The sequence below is a fragment of the Theropithecus gelada genome, chromosome 7a, assembly GCF_003255815.1.
Source record: "Theropithecus gelada isolate Dixy chromosome 7a, Tgel_1.0, whole genome shotgun sequence".
Taxonomy (NCBI): domain Eukaryota; kingdom Metazoa; phylum Chordata; class Mammalia; order Primates; family Cercopithecidae; genus Theropithecus; species Theropithecus gelada.
Window position 1 is genome coordinate 46,345,367 of NC_037674.1, and position 21,971 is coordinate 46,367,337.

The 21,971-nt window shown below is 34.8% G+C and overlaps 1 protein-coding gene across 3 annotated transcripts in view; it reads right to left on the minus strand.

Moving 5' to 3' along the window:
* UACA (uveal autoantigen with coiled-coil domains and ankyrin repeats) overlaps positions 1 to 21,971 on the minus strand; it is a 102,760-nt gene that overhangs the window by 24,695 nt on the left and 56,094 nt on the right. Inside the window, exons 1-9 of one of the 3 annotated variants that reach the window (XM_025390421.1) lie at positions 20,291 to 20,721; positions 17,634 to 17,767; positions 13,144 to 13,232; positions 9,423 to 9,487; positions 8,579 to 8,636; positions 5,848 to 5,918; positions 5,635 to 5,741; positions 2,783 to 2,964; positions 1,278 to 1,315 (exon numbers count right to left, since the gene is read on the minus strand). In XM_025390421.1, coding sequence (XP_025246206.1) covers positions 1,278 to 1,315; positions 2,783 to 2,964; positions 5,635 to 5,741; positions 5,848 to 5,918; positions 8,579 to 8,636; positions 9,423 to 9,487; positions 13,144 to 13,232; positions 17,634 to 17,767; positions 20,291 to 20,329 — 783 coding nt within the window. In that variant the 5' untranslated portion in view covers positions 20,330 to 20,721. Of the gene's footprint in view, positions 1 to 1,277; positions 1,316 to 2,782; positions 2,965 to 5,634; positions 5,742 to 5,847; positions 5,919 to 8,578; positions 8,637 to 9,422; positions 9,488 to 13,143; positions 13,233 to 17,633; positions 17,768 to 20,290; positions 20,722 to 21,971 lie in introns of those variants that run through there. The other 2 variants (XM_025390420.1, XM_025390423.1) reach the window with 2 other exon arrangements.

The window sequence follows — 21,971 nt, forward strand, 5'->3', positions numbered from 1 at the left end:
AACTCCTTGTATTCACCTCAATAATTCCTAGAGCACTAAGCCGAGCACCATTCCCATATTAATATTCAATCATTCTTTTTATTTTAAATATCTATACATTTCAGAAATCATTTTTCTCTGATTCTGTGTGAGATGGCTAGTACAGTCATAGCAGTGTACATTTTTTTCACTCTACTCACACTTAGGTTATATGAGGCACAGGGAAGAAGGCTGGAACAGTTGCTCCAGATGGAAAAGTGCCAACAGACATGAACCATGCATGAACATATTAACTCAGATGGATTGAAAAGGAAAACAAGCTTTAATGCAACTTTCATGATAAGTGCAGCAAACCACCATGGCACGTGTATAGCTATGTAACAAACCGGCACAGTCAGCACATGTATCCCAGAACTTAAAGTAAAATTTTTTTAAAATGTAGCTTTCAGATTCAGGTGAGAGGTAGAAAAATGACACAAGATGATGATCAGAATTGCTCAAGATACCTGATTACTTTCTCTTCAGGGTTTGCAAATGCTTAGGTTCCTCTCTCTAGAGAAAAGTTGAAAGCCTGGAAGGAACAGTCAGCAGGAGAGGAAAGCTGCCTACACTAGCTGTTGAGCCACAGTACTGTAAACTAACCCTACTTATTTGAACACAAATAGATTAGCAGAAAACATAAGACATTTCACAAACTGGTACATCAAAACAGGGTTAAACAGTACTTTAATAATAAATTTAATGCAAAGCATGAATTGTTTCATGTGTTGTTATTCTGCAAAGTCCTCAATTAAATACACACAGAAAAAAAGACTGAAGAAGAAATAAAAACGCTAACAGTGGCATTGAAATCACAATATATAATCAGTTTAGAATTCTGTTTTCTTCATTTCTTATTACATTTAAAGAATTTTCCCGTAACAGTAAATATTTTGTCCTATTATTAAGGGAGACTGGGGGAAACTGTCTATGATCTGCCAAGCTAAAGTTCATCATTTAACAAGTTACAATGTCTCCTACTTGAAAAAGTTGAATGCTCACGGCCCCAATCAGGAGGCTATTTCTTTCCCACTGGATACCTTCACTGAAACTGAGATCTACTGTCTCAAGTTAAGTGACAGTATCTTGATAGGACCTCATGATCTAAGTACCCAGAATCTACATGGGCTTGATTAACTGAGAAGAGAGATAGAATGCGTTAAAACTCAGAATAGTTATGCATAACTATTAACTAGTTTTACTAAGCACTTTAAACTGTACAATACATATAATTCTTTAACATTAAAATTAATATCTACCTGTTGCAAAGACGGTCCTTTCTTCCAAAGTTCTCTCCCTAAGATTTAGAGAAAAAGAGAAACAACAAAATGGCAGGTTAACTTGGTGTAGATATACATTCCCTAACTATACAATTGAGTCAATATTGAATAAACTTTAGAGTTTCCTCCAAAGCTTACAACTTTTTAGTTTTATTTCTAAAACATATGCTTAAAGCAATAATGAAATCTCACTTTTGCCTATCAAATTAGCAAGTTTTTTATACCAACATTCAAGTAGGTAGGATTAAAGACTAAGGACGGGAGTCAGATAAAAAATGGGAAATTTATTTAGGATGGGTATGGTGGCTCACACCTGTAATCCCAGCACTTTGGGAGGCTGGGGCAGGAGGATCACTTGAGGCTAGGAGTTCAAGACCAGCCTGGGCAACACAGCAAGACCCCATCTCTACAAAAAAATATAAAAAATTAGCTGGCCATTGCGGTACCCGCCTGTAGTCCCAGCTACTCATGAGGCTAAGGCGGGAAGACAGCTTGAGCCCAGGAGTTTGAGGTTGCAGTGAGCTATGATGGCACCACTGTACTCTAGCCTGGGCAACAAAGGAAGACCCCATATCTAAAAAAAGGAGGGGGAGAAAATTTTAAAACCTCCTAAATTGGGAGGCAATTTGTCAACATAGACCAAAGGCTTAAAGAAATGTACATGCCCTGAAACTCAGTGATTCAATTTCTAGGAACTGACACTAAAGGGTAATAAAAATATACTAAAATATTTATGCACAAGGACAGTCACAACCTTTGTGTACTAATGAATAATTATAAATAGCTTAAACACTACATGTAGAAAATTGCTTTATTAAATGAAACTTAAACAGAATCTCATACACCAATAAAAATCATACTGTAGAAAAAGTATTTTTGAGGGAAAGGCCTTCAAAATATGTTACATAAAAAAGTAAGCTACACTTCAGATTTACAGGTGAATTCCATTTTATGGGAAAAGACTAGAAAGATATTTCTCAAAATGTTAACAGAGGCTCCTCAGTGGTAATGAGTGACTAACTTTATTCATTGTGCTTTTCTGTATTTTCCTGTTTAAAAAAAAAAACATAAAAAATCGTGGCATAGACATTTGATAAATATCAGCTTAATATTTTATATACATGTTTAAACAACGATTCTTTCTTTAAAACTTTCTAAGTATAAAAAGCTGGGAGATTCACCCCTTCTCATAAAAAAAAAAAAAAAATTAGTAAAACACTTGACTCTTCCTTCTCAGTTCTGAAGTTATTCCAGTGTCTTAGTGTTCACTGGATAAACTAGATGATATATGCAACACACACTGCCTCAAAGCAAGTGACTATAAGGTAAGTAAGCAAATCCATGTTGTAGAGGGAGATGAACCAATACTATTTATCAGTAAGGAATGTTTTGTTTCTTATAAACTATAGTTCTACTACCTAAGTCTTTTAAAAAGTGGCTCTTTGTTAACGTGGACTTTTCTAGTTACAGAAAACTGCTGATACCTTTGTTGGTATTTTCCGATGCAGTCTTCAACAAGGTTAGAATGTCCAGATTGTCACCAATTCTTGCATAGTAAGAACTATCATGGCCAAGCGCATCCAGCAAGCTTATATCAGCACCATTTTTAATTAAGACTTCTACTGCATCTCTGCAACCATATTCGCAACCTAGCATGAGGGCAGTTCTAAATGGAAAAATGGAAGAGCAAAAGACTGAGAAAACTCCAAGGAAATATTGCAGAAATATTCTGCCAGAGGCTCCCTTCGTAAAGAATAGACACTACTTTTAAGAAGTCAAGCCTGTTACAAATATAGATTTTACTTTATATTTTAAACTCATTGCATTTATAAAAACATTTGCTTTGTATCTTACTTTGCAAAGCTAAAATTTTCTATGTCCTTTAATTACTTCTCCTACCAAACCAACCTTTTTTTTTTTTGAGGCGGAGTCTCACTCTGTCGCCCAGGCTGGAGTACAGTGGCACAATCTCGGTTCACTGCAAGCTCCACCTCCCAGGCTTACACCATTTCCCTGCCTCAGCCTCCAGAGTAACTGGGACTACAGGCACCTGCTACCACGCCTGGCTAATTTTTTGTATTTTCAGTATAGACGGGGTTTCGCCGTGTTAGCCAGGATGGTCTCGATCTCCTGAACTCATGATCCGCTGGCCTCAGCCTCCCAAAGTGCTGTAATTACAGGCGTGAGCCACCGCGCCCGGCCCAAACCAACCTCATTTATTCCACTTCTTCAATGTCCTACGGGTAAATAATCACCACAAAAATTTTCCACAACTGATACTGTCACTCCATGTGTTCAAAACCCAGCTTTTCTAGTCCCTTCATGAACTGAACCACATCATGCAAACCTCCCTTAAGAATCCCTTCTCCTCCAAGAGAAGTATCAGATTCCATTCCTGATGTTCCTGCTTAGAAGAACCTTGATTCTTCTACCTGGAGACCTTCACATCTTCAGATTACAACTAACCCCATGCAACATGGATCACTGCTTTATTCTGCTGCAATAGAAACACTGGCACTCAAACATCTCACAGTACATCAGCAAATACTAATCATGCAACAAAATAATTGTCATGAAAATCTAGAAGGACACTAGAAATTATTTTGTCTAATCCTCTATATTTTAGGGTTGAGCTAACCAACACGTAATGAAATGAAATGACATATCCTATATGTAACTCTGTCTTCAATTGTGAATATTGGATCTCTTAAGGAAACTGACTCTTGCCTTTTCTCTGTTATGTATGCTGTGTTTCTCATATTCCAGCCTTGTCCCCCAACTCCCCTGTAGTTGCTGATAAGAAATTCTGTACAAAACCGGCCTTAACAAAGTTTTGTTATTTAAAAAATGCTACATATAAAACAGGAAAAAAAGAAACCTTGAATATACAGTATTAGAAACTAAGGTTATAAATTATGCTGAAAATCATCTGCTATTTAGTCTATACAATATACACTGCCCTGCCTCACTGGTCTTTTGTGAATGCCCAATGAAAAAACATAGATAAAGTGCTTTGAAAAATATAAGAGCTATAAAAAATACAAAGCATTGTATGTAGATCAACCAGATTCTCTCTCTTTGATCCTAAATTTTAATTTAATTAATTTTTTTTTTTTTTGAGACACAGTCTTGCTCTGTTGCCAGTGCAGTGGCATGATCTCAGCTCACTGCAACCTACGCCTCCTGAGTTCAAGTAATTCTCCTGCCTCAGCCTCCCGAGTAGCTGGGATTACAGGCACACACCACCACACCTGGCTAATTTTTGTATTTTTGGTAGAGATGTGGTTTTGCCATGTTAAAATCCAATTTTCTTCATCATGCTTGGAATCAGATGATAGTATCCACAAGAAGAAAGTAATAGAAAGTAATATTAAAAAGCCACTTTCTTAATCACATCATTTAATTGCTTAAGAATTTCCTCCTTTGAGATGTGTGAAGAAAACAATTACAGCTATAAAATCTGACAACTAAAGACTATTTTTTATACTTTTATACTTCTAATAAACTACAAACAAAAGAATACATATTTGTAAGAATAAAATTAAAACAACAGAAACCAAAAAGTTTACTAGTAACTAACTACAAAAATCCCAGAAATTTTAGTTTAATTTATTGTAATATTTGAATTAAATGGAAGGGGTGTATTTCAGATACTTTGTGACCATAAACATCAGAATTGTAATACAGCAAGCACCATGATACATTAGACCTACAGACAGAGATAGGGAGAATTCTGGATAGAAATTATTAGAGCACACCAACTAAAATAGTATCAAATACAGAAGCAAAAATAAAGCAAGGGACCTCTGCAGTACAGAAATGGACAGGTTCAGAGGAGATGGCACTGTACCCTGGCAGAGTAAGGAGAGAAAACACCTTGAGAAAATCTATACTGAAACATGTCAAGTTCCAGAACACTCAAGAACCACTTTACTCAAAAGATTCACTAATGAAGAAGTAACTATAGACGTACTTTTTAAATTCTTCTCCTATGTATCTTACTTGCACCCATTTCATTAAAGAGTTTTTTAAGCTTAAAACACCTAGGATAAAATTCCTCTTTCCTTCAGTTCTTTGAGCCAAACATAAGGCCTAATCACTGCTTTTATTCACATTTACCCTGTCATCTTCCTCTATTTCCCTCTCCTCCTTCTTTCTTCGGCAGACTCTGAAGAAAACTGACAAGTAGATGTTAATTCCAAGGAAAAGCAAGCCAGGGAAGGGGAGAACCCAGGGGAAAGAAAGGCCAAGTTGGAGAACAGAGCTGCTGCTTTGACTCGGCCTTTCCATCCCTGTGTATCCAGCTGGTATCTGGGAGCCATGATAAAAGAATTACCTGTTTTGTTTGTCTCTGGAATTAACATCCGCTCCTCTATCTATCAGCAGTTGACATATTGTTGGCCTACTCATCTGAGTAGCCAGAACAAGTGGTGTCCGCCCGTCCTAAGCAAGAGGAAAAATAAAACAGCATTAAGACAACAGATCTCCCAAAATGTAGAAGTTAGAATACATTAGTTGAAATGAGAATAAACATCATAGACTAACTTACTACATCTTTGGCATTCACAGAGGCCCCATGGTCACAAAGCAGCTGTATGCTAGAAGGACAATCTGCCATTGCTTTAAGGAACAAAAGAAAAAGACAAATGGTGAACATCTGTTGGTAAGACACATGGTGTTTTTCTAGGTCCATATAAGGAATAAGTTCTTCAGTTTTTAAACTACCAAGCTTCACATCCTTCACTCTTAGTTTAGCATTATAAGCATCAATTTTTCATCTGAAAATGGATTAGACAAGATAATATTATAAATTGTCTACAATTTATTAGGACCAAGGAATAATGTTAACCTTGGAGAAGATAAGAACACACTACTATTCTAAGGATAAGCACAGATAATAAAAATCAAAGTTAAATTTTGTACTTACAGTATATTTTTAAACATGGCTATAACTGACTTGATCCTTGAAGTGTTGGCTCAGTTTTTTTAAAGAATCATATCCGTTTTTTATAGAACAGTCACAGTAAGTAAAGTATGAATCATACAATCCATATTTCTCATAAAAGCAGAGATTGCAATGTCCACCTTTATGCAAAGTAAGATCATTTTGCTAATAATTATAAAATCACATTATGTTTCTTTGACTAACACTATAGTTCATATTTATATTAGGAAAACTTATTGTTAAATTCATAAAATAGGATTATGTTTACAATCCCCACAAATTTTTTAAGGCTTATGAGTTGACATAAATTATAAGCACAAAAAGTACTGACAAAGTGAGCCTTTTTTTTTTTTTTTTTTTTTTTTTTGGTGAAATAACAGAATTAAACCAAATACAAGAAAATCAAGTAAATTTTCACTTTTCGTCTCTAATCCAGCAAATCTTTATATAAAATGTATAATCAGCTTTAAGAAAAAGATAAACTGAACTTGAATACATTAATTCAGAAACTGTAAAATTAGCGACCCTTTAGGTCCAATTATAAATGAGAATTTAAAAATGTAAAGCATAATAAATTCCAGAGTTTACAGATTACTACACCATGAAGAACCACTTAAAACCAAAAAGAGAAAATGGTATATACCACCCAGAAATCCTAGACTTTGAGCTAGACGAAGTAAATGAGTTGGTTTATACATCCTCTTCTTTGGGAGTATGTGGGAAGTAGGGGCTTTGGAGATATTTGGAAGGCCACAGGGTTGAACTGTAGCAGAAAATGCAGTATTTTACCAAAATTTGTTCTCCTCTTCTACTATAGAGTAGGTGGAATATGACTAGTCACCTAGAGAGTTTATTTCTGAGCCTCCTTTGCAGATAAATATAGCCAATTGATTTTGCTCCTATCAGTAAAATATGACTGGAGAATAATCTACTACTTTCAAATCTGAGCTCTAGACTTTGGGCATGTATTCCACTAGGCTCTCTCCTCCTTCCTGCTAGCTAGAATATGGCTATGACCACAACTCTGCTTCAACGTTGTAGTTAAGGAAGATACCCAGAGGTAAGTAGAGAAACAAGATAGAAAGAATTCAGTTTTAAAATGACCATGAGTGACCTGTCAATATATATCACTCAACAATTTTTTTAATAAGCATCTGACATTAGAGTTCTTTTGTTATAGCAACTTAGTTTCCATCCTAGCTAAAGCATCTAACTAATAAATATTAAGATTTCAATTGGTCAAGTTGTACCAGTTTTTAAAGCAGGGATAATAAAATACATAGTTAACTCACAGGGGTCACTGTGAGGCTCAAATGATAATGGAAAAATGCTTTGCAAATACAGTAATACCCTTCTATATTAAAAAAAGAAAAGAAATGTATTGTGTGAGAAATTATCATACAAACACATAAAATACAAAAAGTAAAATTTTTTTAAAATAAGGAATAAAATTTTGAAGGAAATTTGAAGTATAATATGCCTTCAGTGCAGACCACCTTAATCTACTGCATATATTCCATATATATGAAAAGAGAAAGTAGACTGTTTTTTTCCCTGGCCTTATAGTTAAATGTAGGAATATCAGACTTAGCAAGAGGTCAGGCTATCTTACATTCCAAAAATACCTAAATATATAACTTTTTTCAAAGTACTTTCTTTAAGACACCTAAAGAATAATGCAAATAAATTTAGACACACAAGTATAATTAATAAAATCTCTAAAAATTATCAGTATAGATCTTTTTTAAAATATAGCGCATTACAGTGATATGAAATTCAGCATTGACATCTCTAAAGGAAAACAACTATCACCATTACTTAAGAAATTATTATGTGCCAGGCACTACTTATGATTTGATTATACTTATTAATACTACTTATTGCAGTAGTATTATTAACTTCATTTTGCAAATGAGAAAAAAGAGGTTCAGACATGTTAATTAGGTAAACATAGTTTAAGGAAAGTCTTCTTCCCATTTCTCCAGTTCCCAAAGATATGAAACACACACACACACATTCTCTGTTTCTCTCTTTCTCTCTCTGTCTCTCACAAACACACACACACACACAGCTTGGAGCTCCTTGTAAGCAGGATTACCGTTTATCTACCTTTGTACCTTTAGTATCTAGCAAACTGACTGGCCTGTAAATATTGACTGAATGAATCTTTTTAAGCTGTATAATCTAATAAATTTCTAATTTGTGCATACGGATTTTTAACACTCTCTGTTTCTCCATGAATTATACAAATATCTATGTGTTAAAACTCTGAAATTAATTCAAATGACTAGAACATTTTAACAAATATTTGTATCCAAGGGAAACCTCCGCTCACCTGCATCGTGAAGTGCAGTTCTTCCCTGCAGGTCTGCATGCTCAGTGGGACAATTGTACTGTTAAAATAAAGAAAATTTAGTAAAGTAGGAGAGTTTTATTTTAAAATTAGATATCCAGACTCAGATGAACAGCTGCTATTTAATCTTAAAATATTCCACTTATCAAAGAAGCTAAAGACTATCAGACAATCCATTAAATATTTTGACATGGAACAAATACAGTAACATTATATAACTAAATTAACAATATTTCACCAAACAGGAAACATATGGTACATTATAACGAATGGTATGAAATACAGGAAAATATGTATTGTTTGGGGTTTTTTCCACTAAGAACTAAAACTTGAGATACTGAATCAGAAAAGCAAGTGAGTTCTGCTATGAAACGTAGTGAATATGTTTTTAAAAATATATGACTGAAATCTTTGATGGGAACTTTAGCCAACTAGTTAGAATTTTGTGGTTACCTGATTAAAAATGTAATAATATTATGTAGTATAAGTTATCTATGTTTGTATAGAAATATACAGATCCTATGTTGTATTACTTTATCTTACATGATAGTCTAGACAACAGAAAATTCCAGCCTTCAGTTATGTCAACAGGAAGGTCAAGCCTTTGTTATTTATTTTAATACACCGAGTTATGCAATTCACTTCCCTCAGAGTTTTTGTTCTTTATTGTTCACATTCCTTCACAAATGATGGAAAAAAATATGTAAGCTCATAGTCAAAGTTAGTTTACTATTCTCTTTGATCTAAAATTCCAGAAACACATTAAAAATACATCTATGATTTGTAGTCAAAATAATAAAGCTAAAGTATTAACCACTTCCACTACCTGTAGAAGTTTTTGTAGGCACAATGCATGTCCATACTTAGCAGCCAGGTGAAGAGCATTTCTCCCTATAAATAATTTAAGATACATGTGAAGGATTATTTTCTTCATATGTGAATTGAGGAGTTTTATAGAAATATGATTTGTTTTTTCCAAAACTAGTTGACAACATACTTAATCTGTAAGTATACTTTCAGTTTCCAAAGATGTTTCGTCTAGTTTGATATTTTAGTAAGAGATGATATACGTACCAAAACAATGAATGTAGAAAGAAAAACTAATTATACAAATCTATAACAAGCAGGAACTTTGTTGTATTCACTACTATATCCCCAGCATGTAGAACAGTACCTAAAACACAGCAGGTAATTAAATACTGGCACAGAGAAAAGGGAAAGGAGAGAAAGACAATGAGTAAAGAAGATGGATAAAGAAATACCGAGATTTCACATTACATTTCCAAATAGGCAGTGTGGACACTGAAAATTGAGAAAGTTTAGAAGCGTAAGGCATAGAAAGGGTATTCCTCAACTGATTTTCATGCTTTGGCTAAAATTCAAAGTTTATTATGTAATTGTATCTCTGAAAATCAGACAGCTCGTTCAAATATAATTTGTATAAAATGTGCATTTTAAAGGAAATGCCAAAGGGGGTAGGGGAGGAGAGTTACCAGGTAATCTGAAAGGTTAATTCTGAATACCAGAAAAGAAACTTGTAGGAAAGTTCTACCTCCAAACACTATTTTTGCTAATTATATTTCTTTATCCAAACACCTCTTGGATAGTGAAAGATATAAGGATTTAACCAGACTATTCCAACTTCTAACATTTAATGCTCTTAATTTCCCTCTAATCTCACAAACTTCTTTTCTTTTCAATCCTTTTAGAGACAAGGTTTCACTCTGTCATGCAGGCTAGTGTGCAGCCTCATAGCTCAGTGCAGCCTCGAATGCCTGGGCTCAAGCAATCCTCACAGCTCAGCCTCCAGAGTAACTGGGACTACAGGCTCATGCCACCATGTGCAGCTAATTTATTTTATTTTGTGTAGAGATAGGGTCTCACAGTATTGCCCAGATTGGTCTTGAACTCCTGGCCTCAAGCAATCCTGCTGCTTCAAGTGCTAGGATTACAAGCATGAGACATCACACCTGGCCACAAACTTCTTAAAATATAATTTGGGGGCCGGACACGGTGGCTCATACCTGTAATCCCAGTACTTTTGAGAGGCCTAGGCAGGTGGATTGCTTGAGCCTGGGAGTTTGAGACCAGCCTGGGCAACATAGTGAAACTCCATCTCTACAAAACACATAAAAATTAGTCAAGTGTGGTGATGTATTCCTGTAGTCCTAGCTACTTAGGAGGTTGAGGGCAGAGGATCACTTAAGTACAGGAGGTCAAGGTTGTAGTAGACATGATCATGCCACCACACTCTAGCCTAAGTGACAAAGCGAAACCCTGTCAGAAAAAAACAAAAACGCCACAATTTGATTTCACAAGTAGACCTTTTTGCTAGAAAAGTAATTTATGTTTTATTCATCTTGGAGGGATAAATAAACTGGCTTTCAACTTTTTGGTCACTTCTGTGTAGCTGACTAACCAGGCTGCAGAACAAAATATAGTGAGTCCAGGTCTTTCAGGTTTTTTCAGTAAGTACAGATATAATATATTCAACCACACCCAAACATCCTCTAATTACAAGTCAATCAGATGTGATCATTTCAAATTTCAGTTCGCTCCCGTTCATGAACAAGTGTCCTAGAAACATTTCACATTGTGAAAAGTGACTAAAATAACTGTCATTTACATGTGAAGTAAGAGATAGCATACAGTGGAGATGGTAAGGTTAGGCACAGTGGCAAGAGTACCTGGTGTTCTACAAAATGGTACAGAAACTTGATCACATAAAAATGTCAGGTCAGGACTAAGGAAACACCAAATCTAGCCAGTTGAGATATGGCAGCAAAAAATCAAGGAAACATCAGATCTAAAGCATACCAACATAAATTACAATACAGGTGCATACCTGGTAAGACCTAAGTAACAAATATCTCAAAACTGCACTAATTTGAAATCTGGTCATTTTAAATACACTTATATATTAAACAGCACTTAAGATAATACACATAAAGATGTGTGTTCAAATTTAATTGCTGTAATGTCTGGATTATAACGGACATTACAGCAATTGAGAAAAGACTCTTATATTCAATAAAGGACAACTCTAGAGACAAACGTAGTAAAACATATCCAATGAAAATATAAATAGCAGCAAAAACAAAAGACAGGAAGAGTTAAACATGGTATGTTGGGGTGCAATATATGAAATAATATCTGCTGAGCTTGGGAAAGCATTTGAGCTTGATCTGCAATGAAAGAAGGCAGGCAGAAGTCACTAGATTAGCCACTAGGCAAAATGTCCAGAGCAGAAAGAATACAGGCAAAAACAACAAAGACACTTGTTTGAATTGGAATCAGCATAATAAATAGTCTTAAGAGCTCTGAAAAGGCATGGTTAGTCCAAAATTTCTAAAAATAAATGTTCTTCTACATCAATGGAACGCATATATAAGCAATAAACACATTTCTTTGTTCACTCAAAGGTAGCAGATAAATTGAATTTGGTCTTCTTAGAATCTGATGTATTCTTAATTAAAGATTTACCTCACTATTTCAATTATGATCTGTCTCCCTCTCCTTCCCTTCCATTTCTAAACACAATGCTGGGTAACAGTGATGTATTTATTTGCCCATACATGGAATCACAGGATAAAAAACTGTAGAAACTAACAAACAAAACCTTTTAGTTCTGAGTCAACTCCTGTATTTAACAGAAACACAAAGTAGAACTGCAAAGAACTAAGCTGTCAACAGTGCCAGAGAAGTGAGAATGTTTATCCTGATAGATAGGAAACTAGCACTCTCATGGAACAAAAGAGATAGTTATATTCAAATACTTAAAGGTCTACCTTTGATGTACAAACTTCTGTTGTAAGATTTTAAAGAACAGACAAAGGTACAAATAAGTGTAAGCAGAAAACTGAGTAAGAAATACATTTTGATTCTCTATAAAAAATGATTTTTTTATAAACATAGCTAGGTACAGAATGGGTTCCTTATGAGGCATAATGGTTAAGAATACAGATTCTGACTGCGACCTAGCTACTGAAGGGCCTTGGGCCAAGTTACTTAACAGCTCAGGGCCTCAGAACCTCTCTGGGTTGATGTGAGGATAAAATGAGTGGGTAAAGTGCTTAGAAGAATAGCTATTAAATGTTATATACACATCAGCTATTCTCGTTATTATTGTTGTCCTTGATGATAATGCTGTTATGTGGCAGTTAGTTCTCCATCACAAGAAACATCCAACCAAATGCCAAATGACCTCACAATAGAAAGAATTCATTAATCAATAGTATATGAATATAAACTAAATGGTCCCTAATGGTTCTTCAAAATCTGAGATTTTAGGATCCTGTAAAACTACTTGGACCTGCACTAGAATTCAGGTCTCCAGCTGCTCATCAATAAAGAAATCCTTTCTCCTAAATTCCCTATACTTGACCTATCCCACAATACCTCAGAAGTAAACTTTTTCTCAACTATTTAAAAACAGAAAATTGAGATGTCTCTCTTTAAATCACATTTAAGTCTGAATAAAAATGTTAGCAGTGGACAATGTTTGTTTTCGCTTTATGTTTTACAATTAACTACGGAGGTAAACATACCTGCAGTGTCGCTGGTTGTAATATCAACTCCATGTATAAGGATGGCATTTAAACACTCAAGATTCCCCTTTGAGGCCACAACATGGAAGCTAAACAACAACAACAAAAATTTGTTATGCTAAGGAAATGACCAAAGGTCACCTTAAATGTTACATTAATGTCACCCTTTATTCAACACACACACACACAAAAACACACAAACACACACGTTTTAAAGGCTACATTAGAACACCAATATATTTAATTAAAATTTTAAAAAGACATCTATCCTATTTACATAAGCAGCCAATACTTTCTAAAAATATCTGCTTAGAACCAATGAAATATACGAATGTGCAAAAGCCTTAATAAGAGAAAGTTTACACTATAATATCATTAACTCTAAAGTTTATAGCAAAAGCACTGCTGGTTGGATCTTAATAAATGCACTGAAAATGTTCTATCAGATTATTTTATTTAGTTTCAAATAGTTTCATTATTTTATTTAGTTTAGCAGAATGCTGAGGCCAAAGACAGATCCAAACACTTATCTCTTCTTTTTAGAATTATCAAACTAAACCTAAGAAAAGTCTTCAAAACAACAAGCTAAACTACCCTTAAAATCACAAAAGAATCAGCGCCTTCCTCCCAAACATTACCAACTAATTACCAACTACCAGTTAATTCTTCCTTCTGTTCAAACTCCTGGGCTTGTATGATTGGCTTAAGTTTCACATGAACGGGAATAATTGAATAAGTTTCCTAATAAGGCAAGTTAAAGTTAAAAAACTAACTTTAAGCTATCAAGTATTCAAAATGCTAGGTAACAATATTTCATTATTTATTTGATCATCTAATATTTTATTAATCAACAAACACAGAAATATTTTGTGTGCAGTGAGAACTGACATTCTGTGAATCTATGAATTATGCTGAGTTTAACAAAAAGAACTGCCACTGACATTGAATATTACTCTGCAAATCCAAACTGGTAAACACAATAGTTGTTGGCAAAGGATGTTGAACACAAGTAGAAATAGAACTGAGGCCTTAAGTAAGTGCAATAACCATTCTAAAGATGCCAGGAAACAAAAAATGTGAAAGTGCTCAGCAGGTGCCAGGATACAGATACACTGTTGAAGCCCACTCTCAGCAGAGGTCTTCCCTGACCACACACCATTAAAATTGTTTACATTTCCCCATTCACCAAAACGTTAGTACTCCTAGTTCCCCCAATGCCTGCCTTTATTATTCTATATAGGATTTAATATTTTGTAATAGAATAAATTCATTACTTTCTTTATAGTCTATCAATCTCTTCCCGCTCAACTCAATGAAAGCAGGGATTTTTGTCTAGTTTTGCTTCCTATTACATCCCCCAAACCAGTAACAGTGCCAGTCAAATGGCAAACCCTCAAATATTTGAATAACTGCATGCTTGGAGACAAAATCTGATGATAGCTTACAAATTCATTTCCAGATATTACAAGACTCAGTCTTGCGAAGCTATTAGTATTACGATGGATATAAATGCAAACTATAGACCAAGCACTACCAAGTAAAGCAGGTTTGTGTACGATCTGAATTAGAAAGATGTTTCTGGTAAAAGGAATATAGTGGTCTTAAGAATCAGGTAAGTTCTCCTTCTACTAAATTAAATCGCTGTAAGGCTGAGTATCTTCGCCTTATAATCCCTCTGCCACAATGAAACTGGGAATTATACTATGCAATGCACCGTAAGAACCTTTTGAAGAATGCTAATTTCCTTTAGCAAAGGTAGTCTCCCAACAATCTTAGAGATATCATTGTTTTGTTGTTTGCTTGTTTTCATTTCTTAGATCACAAAATGTGGAAGACCTCTTCCTTCAAAAGAGATCCACATTATAATGATGATGTACAAAAGGTCAGAAATCACAACAAATCTACAATGCATTAGTAATGCTGATGTGCTATAAACAGATGTGCTTTGGAAAGAAAATATATCAATCATTAAGACATATGCAAAGAATTGTATAGGAAATTTGAAAAATTGCTTTATAAAAATACTGTTTTGCAATTTAAAAAGCAACTCTGTTTTTTTCTTTTAAAAACAAGACATGGACTTCTTCTATAACAAGAGATATATGTAACTTGGACAAACGTTACTACTGAGGACAACTAGAAAAGCTGCAAAAAATATGAGACATATGCTTAAAGGTGTCAGTGAGCTAACAAAATAGTAAAAAGTTACTAGGCCAGGATGCAAGGTAGGACGAAGGCCCAGAGAAGTGAGCTTAGTATTTGAGGTCACTTTTTCCCTGGGAACATTTGCTGATTCCAAAGTACTGAATAGCACTTTGACAGCCTTAACGAAATGGGGAGATACAAACTGGAGTCCACTGCTCTCCAAGTAGCAGTGGAATCCTTGGTGAACCTTCCCCATCTTGGATTGGGCCGTCGAAGGGCTGTACCTTAGGAGAGAGTCAAACAGGAAGAAAACAGATCCTTGCAGTAACTATGGCTAGGCTTCAAGTATTTCATTTTTGAAACCAAATTAAGCTCAAGAAGTACATGTTCTTTTGTCTTAAATTTAGAAATTTCAGAATTAAAAACAATCATTTGAAACAAATTGTTTTTGTAAATACAGAAAATATATTTGTAACATGTCCCACACTTGACTAAATACAACATGCTTTAATTAAGAATACAGTTTGCGTGTGAGTTTAAAAAAAGGGAAATACTTAATTCTACGAATGCTAGAAAGAATTCTACTCTCGGCCTGGTGCAGTGGCTCACGCCTGTAATCCCAGCACTTTGGGAGGCCAAGGTGGGCAGATCACCTGAGGTCAGGAGTTCAAGACCAGCCTGACCAATACGAAGAAACCCTGTCTCTGCTAAAAATACAAAATTAGCCAGGGGTGGTGGTGCATTCCTGTAATCCCAGCTACTCGGGAGGCTGAGGCAGGAGAATCAATTGAACCCGGGAGGCAGAGGTTGTGGTGAGCCGAGATCGCGCCATAGCACTCCAGCCTGGGCAACAAGAGCAAAACTCCATCTCAGAAAAATAAAAAATAAATAAAAAATTAAAAAAATTCTACTCTCTACAATGAAAACTTCAAGACTAACACTCCTCAAATATTTCAAAAACTAAAGTTCACAGTTCATAAAATTACACCATTATAACTGACTATTTAATGCCACTCAAAATTGAACCTTATATCAAAAACTCCAAACAAAAACTCAAGCCACCATTCACTCAAAACATTCAAAGTATGAATGGGCAGAATTGATTTCAGTGATGTAGGTTTCACTGAAAAGTTTCATCCCAAAAAAGATTCCCTTTATCTTTTATCATCTTAGCATTTGAGAAAAAAGAAACATGAAAAGCAATGTCACTTTTGGATATTAAATTTTCACAATTTATACTGTGAGCCCTATAAATAGCTTAAAATTCAGTAATGGGGCAAGATTCAAAATAACCAATGTTTCCATAACTATCAAACTGCTACTTGATAAAAGTGAAACATTATGAACTTGAAACTTTTCCAACTTTATTGCTCTTAAAAACTACTTAATTTATAGTCCTGTTTTGTTATCTTTACTATATTTAATATCTAAGCATTCCAAGGCAGTGACCCACATCACACATTAACTATTCACTTCCTAATATTCATTTCTATATTTAGTATCTGGTTTCCAGTTATAATATTCTGAATAAATTCATGCAAGTACAAGACTGAGAAGAATTTTTAGGAAATGAGACTTTTCACCTCTAACTTTGGAAGGGTTCCCAGATAAGGTTTTAAATGCTGTAAGTATAGAGGGTCATAACAGACACCAGATCTACCCTTTAACCCAACTGCTCCCCACCCACAACAAGAAAGGAAACAATGAAGATTTGAGACGAGGGGGAGAAGACAGACACATGGTTCATAAGCATATATACAAGCCAGCAGTTCCCCTCAGTAACAAAAAAACAAAAGGGTGGGATTATTACCTGTATCTCCCTAACCCACACTAGTTATTCTGCCTCCTTTCTGCTCTAAGCATTCTCATTTAAGTGAATTATCCAAGTATAAAAATGGATTGGGGGTTGGGAGAAAAGAGTGTAATTTACAGAACTCTTCAAAGACACAAAGCTTGGGTTCACATTCCAGCTCTGTGACTTTACCTGAAATGAGACCAAATTATTTAACCTCCGTAAACTTTTTCCCACTTCTTTTATCAGGCTGCTTCAAAGAGCAAATATGATAAGGAATACAAAAAGGCTTATAATGAAAATGCACCAAATAACCATAGGCTGTGGTTTGCCACCGGGTCTAAACAATTCTAGACCACTGGATAGTATTCTGGTGTTCTCTCTCTAGACTGGAAATCTTTTAAATTGAGAACAATTATTAGTTTGTTTGAAAGATTTTATAGTGCAGGTTTTGGCAGAATTTCTTAATAAGTTGATAACTACAATTCACAAGTTTCATTTGTATCCCAAGACAATTCCCTTCAGACACGCTTTTATCATCAATAATACTTACGCAGATCTGCCTTCCACATCTAGTTTGCCTGGATTGACCCCCTTTTTAGCAAGGATTGAGGACACTTTTTCTACATCCCCCCTTTCTGCTGCTTTCATCAATCGGTCATCATATTTATTCCAATCTGCTGCATGCTACAAAAATGAAAAAAAAAAAAAGTAAATATGGCATACTACATTAGTTAAGATTTCCTAAAGAAAGGAAAAAAAAGAGAAAAGAAAGCAGTACTGCATAATACATAACTTATTTTCCAATTGCATTCCAAATTTCCTTCTCCCTTCTGTGCTAACTTCATTAGGAGAGCAGAGTTATAAAATCTGTGTATCTTAAACAAGATATACAAGACACAAGATATACAAGAAACATTTAAAATTATACTTTTAGCCGGGCGCGGTGGCTCAAGCCTGTAATCCTAGCACTTTGGGAGGCCGAGACGGGCGGATCACAAGGTCAGGAGATCGAGACCATCCTGGCTAACACGGTGAAACCCCGTCTCTACTAAAAAGTACAAAAAACTAGCCGGGCGAGGTGGCGAGCGCCTGTAGTCCCAGCTACTCGGGAGGCTGAGCCAGGAGAATGGCGTAAACCCGGGAGGCGGAGCTTGCAGTGAGCAGAGATCCGGCCACTGCACTCCAGCCTGGGTGACAGAGCGAGACTCCGTCTCCAAAAAAAAAATAAATAAATAAAATAAAATTATACTTTTGAGGGAAAGCATGTTTCTTTTGTTCTCTGCCCAGTTCTCTTTGCCTTTGAGGCAAAAAAGAAAATCAGTAACTACTGAACACCTACCCTGTACCAGGCACTAAGGTCCCAATCAACCCTAGTAAACTAAAATTATCATCTCCATTTAGCAGATAAGAAAAGCCAAGGCCCCAGAGACAGTAAATGTCTTAAGTGTTCAAACCCGACCATGACTTTTATAGTTCCAAAATCAGTGTAGTTTTCCCACACCCTTTCAGATTTCAAATCACACTTTCAGATTTGGCTCTGGTTACATATCTCCTAGGACTCTTAGATGCAGTGGAATTCTACATACATTTTAAGAAACTACCCCCCCCCCAACACAGACATTTATTTAAAAAGTACTGTTGGAAATATATTTATGGAGGCAAATTAAATATACACACACATATTCTATACAGAAAGCAATTCATTATGTTTATATATTAGAATAAAATAAAACTTTTACATAGAAAAAGCTAAAAATGACAGACTCTAAAGTATTAACTGCTTAACATCTGAAAATACTAAGATCACAGCTTACTTTCATTTTCTCCCTTTTTACATTCCATATGTATTGTTTTTATAAAAAATAGATCTTTAATTTTAATAAAAATTCTGTGTATGTGTATTTAGAAGATTAAAGGTGAGGGTTTTAAGGAGGATGTCTCATATAACATACATTTTAATCATATCAAGGTTATCTCTAACTTTGATAAGCAAAAATACATTCAAGGTATTCTGAAGCCAATAACCTAGATCTTTTCTCAATACGCATAAATGTCAGAACATAGAACTAAAATACATGTTAAACAGTTGATATTTTAGCCTTTTAAAATATTATACCAATTTACTAGTAAATTCTGTGCTAAATCTAGTATTATTTCTAGAACAAAAAAAAATCTGGGTATTTTTCACTTAACTTACAAAACAAATCCTATGGCCACAAATACCCTAACAAATCTCTGAGAAAAAAACTGAATCACCTGTATATCCTCTAAATGTTTGATCAATATGATAATTTTATATCTACTATTCCCTATAAACCAAAAAAGAAAAGTAAAAAAAATCACCATCACTAATTTTCTTGTTAAACAAGTAATGTAAAATTAAATACTTGATGTAGAGAATGATTATGAAAAAAGACAAATACATTAAAATTTTAACTTACTCCTGTAATTTAATATTTTAATGGAACCTGGTTCAAGTACCTACACAGATTTTAGAATTGTCTCTAAATTAGTTAAATTTGGTGATGAACCCCCTTCCTCCTAACTTCAAAAGTTTAAACTGCCAACTTATAGAATAACCCTACCTATGGGCTCCATATCTAAGCTACATTTTACGTATCACCTTTCTTAAGCTTTAAAACAAAAACAAAACAGTTTACTGACTCCAATTTGGGGAGTGGTAGTGAACATAAGCTTACAAGACATTGTATTTTCAAATGTCTAAAGGATTAAATCACACTTAACACACAAATGCTTGTTCTAGATTTGATTAGTCTACCCTTACAATTAAAATAATCTCAAGTTTATTTCCAAGTAAACTTGCTAGTGGAAAAAAGAGCCATTTAAATCACCAAAAAGTTGTAAAAATTCAAAAATAAGGCTTTCTTTAAAGATAATTAAATGTGATTAAAGTCTCACATTATCATATGACTTTCAGTTCTATACCAAGTACCATTTTCAGCTGCGATTCACTGTCAGTTAACAGTAACACTGTACAATTATTAAGATTTTATCATGTGCTTTTTAAACCCAGAGAAAGAAAGAACTTTTGTTTTCTATTACTAACCCCAGTCTGCTAATCAACTAAATCAAGAAGAAAAAAATAAAGCAAACCAAATTAATAAAACAGTAGTGCATTTTAAAAGAACACAGTTCTTTTAACCTAACCAAGAATCTTTTGTTACACTGGACTACTGGGATACCTACTCTGTTCTTAGGAGCACAAGAAAACCAACAGTTCATCATAGACAGGATTTAGTTTCTTGTTGCTAATGGCAAACTACTTTGCATTAAGTTACAAATCTCTGTAAGCTCACAAAGCAAACCCTCAGACAAACTCCTGACAAGTGACTCAGTCCCTCACATACTGTGCTACACTTAGCTTGGATCTCTAACGATATTTTCTTCGTCTTCAGGATCCTTCTCCGCCTTCATAACGCTTGAATATTATCTTCCTTGCAATGCAGCACTTGATTAAGAGCAGCCCCAAGTCAGGTACAGTAACTGTCTATTTCTTATTTTTTAGAAGCTAGCTATCTTTCAAAGTTGTCCCTTTGAGGGACCCCACTGGAAAACTTGAACAGCGCTCCTGCATCCTGCTGCCTCAACACTGCAACACAGACGCTGCAGTGCATGATAAAACTGTCCACATCCGAATTGTCCAGTAAACAGTGTGGAGCCTGTCTCCCATTGGTTGAGTTCTATTTTAGATTCCATAGGACTTGACAGCTGAATGATAGAAAGGAGCAGCTAAGAATATATTGTAAATGCATGCTTTTCCTCTGAGTAATAAATTTCAGGTCTACTGGGGAAAATGACTCAAACATATTGTAAAACATGCTTATTATATAAAAACAAATTGTGTGACATAATGACAACATTTTAAGAGACAAATTTGGTTATTCCTCAGAACAATATTTAAAACCAGTTTCAGTCTTAGGATCATCTAACATGAAGTTATAATAGCCCTGACAAACTCTATTTTAAGCAAATGTGTCACATTTTAATTTAAGGAAACACACAGTAACACTTTCAAATTTTCTCCATTTTATTTTGTACCCCTATCAGTCTCATTCTGCATACAACCAGGTTTCAACTTACAACTGCTGCCAGTCTGTCTCCCAGCATGTTAAATGAGAAGAGCCAGAGGCACTGCCAAAACATTAAATAGAATACATCATGATGAATACTTTTCAACAAATTTTAAATTTAACTCAGTACTTTTAATTTCCAAGTTTAGCACCCTGCCTAATATGACAAGTAAATATTTTATCAGTGGAAAGTCAAATTACCTGGATTCACTGGATTTAAAAAAAAAAAAAAACTGGTTAAACACTAAAGGAGGCAAATACACATTAGACAACGAGCTAGACTATTAAAAAAAATCTCCATTTGGGGACAAACCAGGTAACTTCTCTGCATTCTCTATGATAGCATACTTGTATCAACATTTCTTACATTACCAAGGCCAGTGCAAGTTCAGGGTGGTTTTTTTGTGGTTGTTAGTGGTGGTGTTTTTTGTTTTTTGGTTTTTTTTAAACCATGTTCTCATTACCACAATAGCATGAGAATAATTTACACTTCCTCTAAAAAGACACATTTGGGAAAATTGTTTCATGGGAATGCAAAACATTCCAACACAAGTGTTTACAGGAAGGAGGGAGCTGCTATATTATAGATCATGCTGCCAGTTAAAAATTCTGCTATGTACTTCCACAAGAAATTCGTTTCCTACTAAATTTAAAACATTAGGCCCATATTCTAATTATAAAATATATAAGGGTCATATACCATATCTTATTTTTGAAACAATGATTGTTTTTTCCCCCCAAACCACGAGATATCACAATGGATTCATTTGGCTAAACCCAGAGACTCCGCCCAGTCT